We start from the raw sequence: 10292 nt of genomic DNA, 5'->3' as shown, positions 1-10292 counted from the left end.
TACTGCAGTAAGTGTTCTCTCTCTCATTACTCCAGTGTTATGGGGTGGGCCAGCCTGTCTGATGTCCAGTGGTTACTCGATTGCATCCAGCTGCTAGACACTACGTGTGACATATGGTGCCACCATTATTCAGCAGTTAACCCAGTGGGAATCACGCATACTAGCACTCATCACACACCAGCATCAAGCATGCAGAGAAATCTACCTCCAAAACCCGAACTTGGGGTGTTAACATGTGGCCTGGTAAGAGCGGATAGCAAGCATTTAATGCCGCAGTCTTTCTTTTTAAACCGTAATTGCGTAGCTCATCCTAAAAGGATTCGCTGTTCAACTACAGGTGGTGAACATAATGCAAGTAGCGAGGAATATATTTAAAATGATAAATATTTAAATACATATTTTCATATGTATTCTAATATTTTACTTTTTTCTTGGTTGTTTGTGGTCTTAGAAACATATTGATTGGGGGTCATCTCATGCAGTGGTGTGGTCCTCTCAATAGAAGCACACTGGCTGGAAAAGTATTCATGTTGAGCAGAAATGTCACATTTCACAGTATTTCACCTGAGAGGTACATAGTCACCTATATGCGGTACGACGAGAATAATTGGTTTTTGGTTTAGCTTTTGATTCATGCTCAGTGGTGAGGAGACTAGCCACTATGTGTTTTGAGAAGAGTTTCGACCCATCTTGGACCCATCTTGTTTAATGGGACATTGGTCCATTCCTTGATTTGAGGGATGAAGCAGGTGGCAATTGCCTTTACACTCTATGTTCAGAACACACCATTAAGACTTGCTGATGTTTAGATCTGGTGATTGTGATGCCATCTTAATCTTGCTGTATGGGAACACCATGAGCGAACTGTGTTTGCACCATAGGGTGCACCTGGCCTCATATTCCTTGGCCATCACACAACCACAGAGCGATCACTGAACCTGACAACTCACACAATATGGCAGCTCCCATACCATTCTGGAACCACAACCATGTTTGACAGTTGGGCATTGTGGGTTAAAGGCATCCTTTGGCTTTTTCCAAATGTAAACATGTCCAGATGTAGGAAAGCGGGTGAAAGACAGTCCATCTGACCATCGTGTTATTATTGCTAAGGGGTCCAGGGTTTGTACTCTTTACACACAAGGTTATGGGCCTTTTGTATTTTTAGTTCATGTTGTAAATGAGCCACCAAGGCAATGATTCAATTCTGTGGTCACTTCTGAGGCAGTAGTTTTGTGGCGTTTATTAACTATTTTCAACTTGCAAGCATTCTTCATTCCTCTTTGTCCTTGCATTTTGTCCATGCTTGGAAAAAACATTTTTGTGATTGTTGCACCAGCAATTCACTATTTAGCTTATTGGGAACTCACACTCACTATTTGCCTCATTTACATTAGCAGCATTTGCTTGAACCTCTTATCCTAAGGGACATTCATATTTATCAGTATGAGTGCTCCCTGGGAATCAAATCCATAACCTTGGTGGTGCTAGCACATTGCTCAAACTGCTTCATCATGTGGCCTTCAGGAACACCAAATTGCTTTGTTAACTCATATAAAAGTCATATATGAATATGCGTTTACATATACGTTTTTCCAGAATTCTTTTCTATATGGCACATACTGCTTATTGGAACTCAGCATAATATAATGAATATTGTAATGATTGAAATTACTTATTATTTAAATGACTAATTATTGTAATTATTTGATTACTTCAAAGACAATCATGTCCTTTTTTATTTTGCCCATCTACAATTTATGCTTCAGGATGTATTTACATGCCTTAGTTCTGAAATAAGGAATGACACATATGATGTAGACCATTTATTTGTTTATGTACTAAAATATACAAAACACTCACACCTGCCAATCCAGCGGCAACATAAAGTAACTGTTACAAAGATCCAGGGGAGAAACCACCCACTTCTTCTCCCAGGTTAAAGGATCAAAAAGTGATGGAAAAGTTTCCATCTCATGCAGACAAGCCAGTCAAATCGAGCTGCTCACAATGGCTCCTTATTCTGTGCTATGGCAAACCATTCTAAGAGTGCACGTATTGTCCAGCGGGTCACATTGGATAAATTAAATAGACTGGAGAGATCTTACTCCTTCTTTAAGGAAAGATCTCAGCTGGCCACCATACAGACATAAGTTCCATCTCATAGCACACACCATAGGATGGTGAGGCAGTAGATCACGCATTCATATACTGCCTCAGCTCCAAATGTTACTGTGGTATCTTACTGGTCTGAGTGAAAACAGGCCCCAGTTGAAGTTGGTTCAGCATTTAGAACTGGAACAAAAAAGTCTTTTTACTGCCTCCCTACTTTGGTAGTCCAGTTCTGGAATTAATTTTGAAAGCCTCCAATACTATACATCCATGTTTCCATGTTCATTCAGTGTGCAGCTCACATGAAAAAGGAAAGTCATATAATAATACTATCAAAGCATGTTTTGTATTAGTTATGAGCAAATGTCTTGTGTGTAAATGGCCTATAATTTTTTATTTTTTTTTTTACACAACTCTTAGGAAGTTGCGTTAACCTATTGTAGTGCTTTTGAAAGGGCCCTCCAAAGCATGAGACAGATTTTGTGTGAGGCACCACAGCCTCCCTACACATGTAAGTGTTAAAATAGGACAGAGAAATGGCTTACTGGTAACCACTTAATCTAGCGAAGATGCCCATTAAACTAAGGTGGTGGGGGTGGGGGGTTGAACATGAAAGGTGCCTGATTCCAAATTACTGGAGTTATTTGTCAATAGACCTTCACTAGCTCTTCCAGATCAATTAAAATGGTTGATTTTGCCTTATTTCAGCTTTGGTGTACTATCATCTGTACAATGCATGTGAAGGGTCTCTTGCTCAACATCTCCCTTTCGGCTCCTCTTGAATATTTAGTCCTTTTCTCAAGTGGACTGTTATGAGAAAAACTGCAGATTTCCTTGTAGTTATTGACTGCATGTACTTAAATGTAAAATCTTACATTTTTTCAGCCAGCATATTTTTAAAAAAGAAAAAAATACTCTTCCAGTTTGTTTACAAAACACAATGCCATGTGAACTTAGCCTTCAGATACAAGTACAATTCTTAAATCACCCATACCCTTCTTTCCCATTTGTAACATCACGTCCCCTAGTGCTGTTTTTCAAATTAAGATCATTATTGTAAAATAGTTAACACAGAGAGCACTTGTTCTGCGAATCAGACAGACACTTGCACCCTTAGATGTAGTCAGTGCTGGAGAGCAGAATGCATACCGACAGCATACCCCCATTTAGTTTTTACTCTGACTAGGATTAACCTGAAAGAAGAACCGAGAAATCCTTCATCACCACACACGGGTCTGAACCGTGTCCAAGATGCCAGCACAGCAGGACAATACTTTGTACTGCATTATCCTGCCTGTTTCTGCAACACTCACCACTTCCACTGCCCCAGCACAGTGCTGTGGTCTCACCTCTGAAACTACAGTTTTTTTTTAAGGAGCTAGTGCCTCCTAGTGACAGCCTCGACACTGTCCTCCATCCCTTGTGCGCTCCGCGGGGTGGCTAGGGGTCCTCGTCCATGTCGTCCAGGTTGGGAGCCATGATGAAGTGCTTGGGGTGAACGAGGCTGTGCTCGTCCGCGTATTCCGCCCAGCGTGCGTCGTCACTCTCGTGGGTAATGTAGCGCTCACCCCGTCGCGTCTCGAACTCCCGCAGGTCCAGCCACGTCTGGTAGTCCTGGCGAAGCGGGATACACGAGCGGGTCAGCACACGCGACGGGGGGTGAGAGCGCTCTGGCCACTGCTACAGTGCATATGGCGCTGTCTCACCTGAAGCCATGGGTGACTGAGGGACTTGTCCACGCTGTACCGCTTCCTCATCTTCACTTGCAGGAGGTTGTTGATGAGATCTGTGGCTGCGGGTTAAAAATTCACAAATGTCACCTGTGGCTTGATGGAAACATACGATCAAAACCAAATGTACATTTACATTTGTATTTACTGCATTTAGCAGATGTTCTTATCTAGATTGACTTACGAAAGGGCCTTAGTTGTCCACCCAAATGACAAATTGCAGTGTAATAACAGAGACTGATAGATCTTTATCGGATGCTCTGACTCAGTGTCAAGATGATATCAAAATGTCACCTATCATAAAAGGTCTATCATAAATGGTGCAAATAGTCACCAGAAACCAAATGATGATTAGCAGGATTTTCCATTAAAGTTCTGATTACATTTAAGATGATACTGATAAAGAGGTAAGACATCAGGGGGCTCAGATCTGAATGGAGAAAAGCGTGTTGTACCCTGAGGGGGTCGGCTGTAGGGCGGGGCCCTCTCCTGTGGTGGTGAGGGAGCAGTCAGTGGCATGGAGATTAGTGAGTGACTCAGAAGGCTTAAATGTCTGAGAGAGCAGACGTGGGGGTGGGCCGCCTAGTCCCTTATGCTCTTAGCATCCACTGTATGGCTGTCTGCTTCAAATGCAGTACTGACAGAAGTATTTAAAACAGACACTCGACCATTTGCAGATAATTATACTGAATAGATTTTTAAATGTGGCATGTGAGTTGTAGTGTGTAGTAATTGTGGTCAGAACCTCTATAATATAATCTGACCATCATTGGGCCCATCTCTTAATGGTTGGTGTAATAGTAACCATATTAACATATTCATAGTAGCGGATGGTGCCTTCATTACTCAGCAACAAAAAAATGATATGGTAAGCCAGGTTATATAGGAAAAATGGAGATAACTAATTGTCTAGCCTAATATGTTTAAGCAGAATGTTGGTAAAACAGAAGCCAACATAATAAGAAACTTAGAACAAATTCTACCTCAAAAATCCATACACGATAAAAACGTCCTCACTTTGCGCAACGTAAAATGTTTAAAGGTGGTAAATAAAAACGCATCTTTGAAAAGTTCTAAATACAATTATTTGTATCAAAGGAATGTAACATTTTCGATGTGATGAACTGAAGAAACATCTTCAGTCAGCTCAGGATAGTTTGCTAGCAGCTGAAGGTCTCTTACCTTCTGAGGATATCTCCTTCCAAAGCGTTGGCGGGTACATGAAGGCAGCATTCTGGATCTGATCGTTAATGTCCTCATCCTCGTTAAAGGGGAATGTTCCACTCAGGCTTACGTAGATGATGACCCCAACTGACCACATGTCCAGGGAGCGATTGTAGCCTTTGCTACGCAGGACCTCTGGTGCCAGGTATGCCGGCGTGCCCACCACGGAGCGCCTGAAAGACTTTTCCCCGATGATGCGAGCAAAACCGAAGTCGCACAGTTTTACCTGCAGAGGAAAAACCACGCTGACTGTCCTCATGAGCACGCAGGGCGCCTTTTAGTGTCATTTCACAGACTTATCTTATGATCAAAAAATGGCAAGTGTTTGTGAGTGACATTGGAGACTCTTGCCTGAGGAAAAGGTTCTGCAGAAGCCAGCAGGACATTCTCTGGCTTCAGATCACAGTGAACAATGTTCTTGAAATGGAGATGTCTCAAAGCAACCAGAATCTATGGACGAGAAAGAGAAGCCACGTGTTTCAGGTCCAACTTAAGCTAATATCCTAAGCCTTACTTGAAGTGCTATCCAAATATATTTCCACATTTACAAGATAAATACATTTTATGATGCATGTTCAGAACACATGTTGGGGAAATCAAATTGGCTCAAATTTATCATTCGTTTTCAATGAAATATATACCCATCAGACAGCATTAGGGGCCTCTCAACCACATCAGAGCTGGTGAGCGGCTGCTAATCGGAGGCTGCAGAGGCTCGGCTAATAGGCGAGCCCCCGTGGCACCCCCAGCCCTCCTGGAGGGGCCCCTCTGCTCGATTCAGACCACAGACCCCAACAGTGGAGCAGAGGTTCGCTCAAGCCTCCTGATGAGATCCAGACTATTCTAAACACAGTCCCATTCATAGCACTCTGCCAGAATAAACAGGGCTGAGGGAAGACAAAGAAGAGGCCTCCAAACATGGAGAAACCTGGAAGGACCCTTGGGGGTTAGGGAGAGAGAATGAGCTGTGGACCTGCGTGACCAGGAACTTGGTGATGCGCTCAGGGAGCCTGCTCTTCTCACTGGACAAGATCATCTCCAGCATGTCTCCATGGAGCTTCTCCATGACAACAAACACTCGCTCCGTGGTCTCAAACATGCACTCCAAGTTGACAATGCCAGGATGGTGTAGGTTCTGTGGCAGGAGAAAAACAGGACCACATCACAATTCCACGATGCAGGGAACGGCTGTGATAATTAGGCTGCTCGTCTCTGGGGTGATTAAGGTGGGAACTCACCTGTAAGATGGCTACTTCGTTTCTCAGCTGACTCTCCTGTTTGGTAGGGAACCTCATTTTATCGATCACCTTTATTGCCACATCCCTGCCCGTCTTTCTGTGCTTCCCTTTTGACAAATGTGAAAGTTTTGTTTAAATACTTTTATTGAAATACTACTGTATTAAAAGAAGATGCATAAGAAGTGAGAAATGATAACTGAAACAAAATTGAAAAGGCTAGAAATTATTAATAATCGTCTCCTCACAGGCTTACCTCCATATACAATGCCAAACTGGCCTGATCCCAACACTTCATCAGCAAAAATCTGGTAAACAGAGCTGATATCCTAAGGGGAGACATTAGAGCAGCACCTTCAGTTGACTAACCACATCCTCCTAATAACGATCAAGGCTGTGGTGATTTTATTTATTTGTAGTATACTGTTTTGTTAGGATTTTTAAATATAGTTCAGTAGTTCCTGTTTAGAAGGTTGGTAACTGTGGGACAACTTGGTGTAGACTGTTGATCTTTTACAGATGTTTTGTACAAGTGTCAGTTTGATAGTGGAGACAATAATAACCGAGAATGCATTGCGGTGGAGTGCACAATAGTAACAGCAAATACAGACTTACCACATTTTCCTGGATTTGACTATTGGACACAGAAATGCTGATGGACAGGTCCTCTGTGGAGGGACATAAAAAAGAAAAGACAACAGATGAAAATGCTCCTTCCCAGATCACCTTGCAGAGATTCGGTCGGGCTGAAGCCCTGCATCAAATTCAAACAATTGTCATGCATCTCTGAAATGTATCAAAGCTGTATACATACAAAAATGTATACATAGATGAAGGATATTCAGACAAGCTTTAGGATTAAAGGGATCTCAGTCTACAAACATGCTCTCAGGGAAAGGTGTGACATACAGGGGGAGCAAATGGCATTTGGAGGTAGCGAGAAGTAATCTCTCCTAACGTTTAGAGCCCAAGGACCAGAGATGTGTATTGGATTCCTGTTGACATTGTGAGCAAGTAGAAGAATCTTGGTTTGGGAAGAACACCTGCATTCTAGATGCTTTACAAAGAGGCAGTGACATGTGGAGGAAGGTAAAAAGATAAGATTTAAATTTTAAGATTTAATCAGCCAAGCCTAAATATGGATTTGTGCATCATTGTGGCTTGTTAAAAGTCATTTTCACTGATGATGTAGAACACGAGTCTCCAGGAACTGACAGTACACAGTAGAACTTTGCTTAGAGGAGTTTAAGAAGAATCTTTTTGGCAATACTTATCAGGTGAATTTTAAAACTACAGTCAGGAAAAGGCAATCCAGCTAGCAAAATACAGTATATGATATTATACTAATAGTACCATTATATACATTTTATACATGTACCCAGCTTTATAAAGATTACGTTTGCAATTACCTTTCATCATTCTATTAATTAATACTAAATTATTCACTAACAACATATACAATATAAGCCTGAGACTAAATTATATTTTGAGTATTAAATGAAAAGGTATATGCTACAGTCATCTACATGTAGTAATTTCTCCCCAAAGTCACAGCCTTGAAATTTGATAATCATTTTTTTAAATAAAAAACATTCTGGATATTAACTTTACTACCATTTACAATACTATTCAAGTTTTTCAGTAATCCTGATGATTTACAACAGTGTACATAATTCTACACATGTCTAAATTTACTTACATATGTATGTAGCTACCTATCTATCTTTTTATAACTTCATACAATTTAATTCTAAAGTTACCTGTTGCTAGCATCATATTTTCATTTTTATATATGTTCCTGTTCACAGAAGGTTAGTTTTGTAATAAAAATTCATAACCTCTTATATCCAAAAACAATCTAAGAAAAATGTTAAACATTGAATAAAATGTAACATATATAGTATTTACTGTGATTGACGGGTAAAGATCAGGACGCATTTGTTTCTTCGAGGGTGTACATGGAGTAGTTTGTTTTTTGCTGGATTCACAACAAGTTTTTGGATTATCTTGACGGGCCTCATTAAGAGGTGTGAAATCGCTTATAGCTTCCAATCTCCATCTAACAAGTGTTACATATGGGGTGAACTGTCCACTAACAGGACATGGAGCTGGTTCCTTTTTCCCATGCTGGCTTAAATCCATGTCCTAGAATTTAGACTTGTGAATCAGTTTTTGTTTTTTTTTCTTTAAGCTTGGCCATCTGCTTTCATTTATTTTCTTGCTATATGCTAGCTGCTCTTTATGTGAACATTTCCGGAGAGGTAGACCAATATAAATTCATGACAATTACTGGGAATAAAATATCAATGGGTAGATATTAAGAATATCTCCTATAAAGCTACTATTTTGGTGTTCTTTTAACCTGTAGTTTTCTTACTACACTGACATTATAGTCCCTCTTTTCAAGTCACCTTTACCACTTATTTCAGGATTCAAATAACAATAACTCTAATAATTCTATTTACTCCTGTAACCTGAACATGCTACCTCTAATCTAATTTTACTATGCCACAATATCCATCTTTGCAATAGCAATAGAACAGTAATGCTGAAGCATGCATTAACTATTTCTGTTTTTGTACTCACTGTGATCCTTTCCCTGGCCTGCAGCCATGCCCACGCTTGGCTGAGGGGTGACGGGGACGGGCATAAGAGCTTGGCGGATGGCTTTCTCCCATCCCTGGGCCACCTCGGGTCCCACGCCAGAGGCAGCCAGTGTGGGGTTGTGGATGTGGAGGTGGGGGCCGCCTGTGTTCTCCCCAACATAGTAGACCATCGTGGCAGTAATGATCTCGAAGCAGTGCGGATTGCCCCCCAGGGCAAGACTACTGAAGTCCTTAGCTGACTCCACCTGCAGGATCTCGGACAGCGGAATCTCCTGTAGGTACAAGCAGAAACAGCCATTCAGATGCCGACTGTGAAAGATAATGAATTATTCTGTGTGAACAAGTTCGACAGCCTGTAAAATGCAAGATACAGCAGAAAAAAAGTCACTAAATTCCCATTTGAAGTGTGAGCAGTATCAAGGGAGCCAGCATTCAGATCTTTGGTTAAAGAGCATAGAGAGTCATTCATGTCTAGCAGCCACTCCTGATAGGTCAAACTAATACAGAGAGAACCTTCACTGACTCCTGCTTTCAAATCCATACCTGAAGGTCCTTCGAACACAGTATGGGTGCTTGACAGCATGCAGTCCAAGCTGTGCTTCAGTTTTGTCCAAGACTGGGTTTCAGTATAAACTCATGCTTTATATCCCTTCTGACATTTCACAGACAAATGAGGCAAGCTTGCTTCTGACAGTGGTTTAAACAGCCGCCCTCTTTTCAGCCCACGGCTCAGTCTGAAGACGAACGAGGGAAACGGTAGCTGTGACCAATAGCGGTCTGCTCTGAGCTTCAGCTCAAGCGCTTGTGGTTAGCGGGCATACCACGTGATCCCGCCCACTGAAGAGAACCATGATTACAAGGCAGCACACCAAAAGGCTCTATTACTATGCATGCGCTTGCTTGCGTGTGTGTGTGTGTGGGGGGGAGGGGGGTGCGTGTGTGTTTGTGCATGCGTGACTGCATGCGTGTGTATTTGCAAGTGTCTACGTGTGGATGTGTGCATTAGGCAATGGAGCTGCAGTCAGTGAGACACTGTGTCGGGGATGGCCACTGCACAATGAAAGAGGGTGGTCTTCCTGAGGAGCAGTTATCTGGAGACAGGACTCAAGCCCCCCATAACCCATAAAAGAAGCAGCAAAACCAAAACTACAGGGCTTTCGTCTTCAAAGAACCAGCTATGGCTTCCAAATGTATGAAACGGAGGCAGTGTTTCAGCGCATGACTGACATATGACCACCAGAAAGCACGTGTATACGAGCGGGGGGAAAAATGCACTAGTTGCTGAGAAAAAGAATATCTGAATTGAAGGGTCACAACCAAAAGTGCTTAGAACCAGGGGCCCTTTTTCGCAAACCTCTGAACACAGAGGGTTTGCTTCATCACCT

General features: G+C 41.9%; 1 protein-coding gene across 4 annotated transcripts in view; it reads right to left on the bottom strand.

The window, feature by feature from the left end:
- Positions 1–1813: 1813 nt before the first annotated feature.
- Positions 1814–10292, bottom strand: part of prkd3 (protein kinase D3) — a 31575-nt gene continuing 23096 nt past the window's right edge. For all 4 annotated transcript variants that reach the window (XM_027004811.2, XM_027004813.2, XM_027004814.2 and 1 more), the window contains exons 11-19: positions 8888–9179; positions 6917–6969; positions 6558–6630; positions 6305–6411; positions 6040–6201; positions 5418–5516; positions 5025–5292; positions 3819–3904; positions 1814–3726 (exon numbers count right to left, since the gene is read on the bottom strand). In XM_027004811.2, the coding sequence (XP_026860612.2) occupies positions 3553–3726; positions 3819–3904; positions 5025–5292; positions 5418–5516; positions 6040–6201; positions 6305–6411; positions 6558–6630; positions 6917–6969; positions 8888–9179 (1314 nt within the window). In that variant the 3' untranslated portion in view covers positions 1814–3552. The remainder of the gene's footprint in view (positions 3727–3818; positions 3905–5024; positions 5293–5417; positions 5517–6039; positions 6202–6304; positions 6412–6557; positions 6631–6916; positions 6970–8887; positions 9180–10292) is intronic.

This window comes from Electrophorus electricus, chromosome 13, assembly GCF_013358815.1.
Source record: "Electrophorus electricus isolate fEleEle1 chromosome 13, fEleEle1.pri, whole genome shotgun sequence".
Classification (NCBI taxonomy): Eukaryota; Metazoa; Chordata; class Actinopteri; order Gymnotiformes; family Gymnotidae; genus Electrophorus; species Electrophorus electricus.
This window is presented reverse-complemented; position numbering and strand designations above follow the sequence as displayed.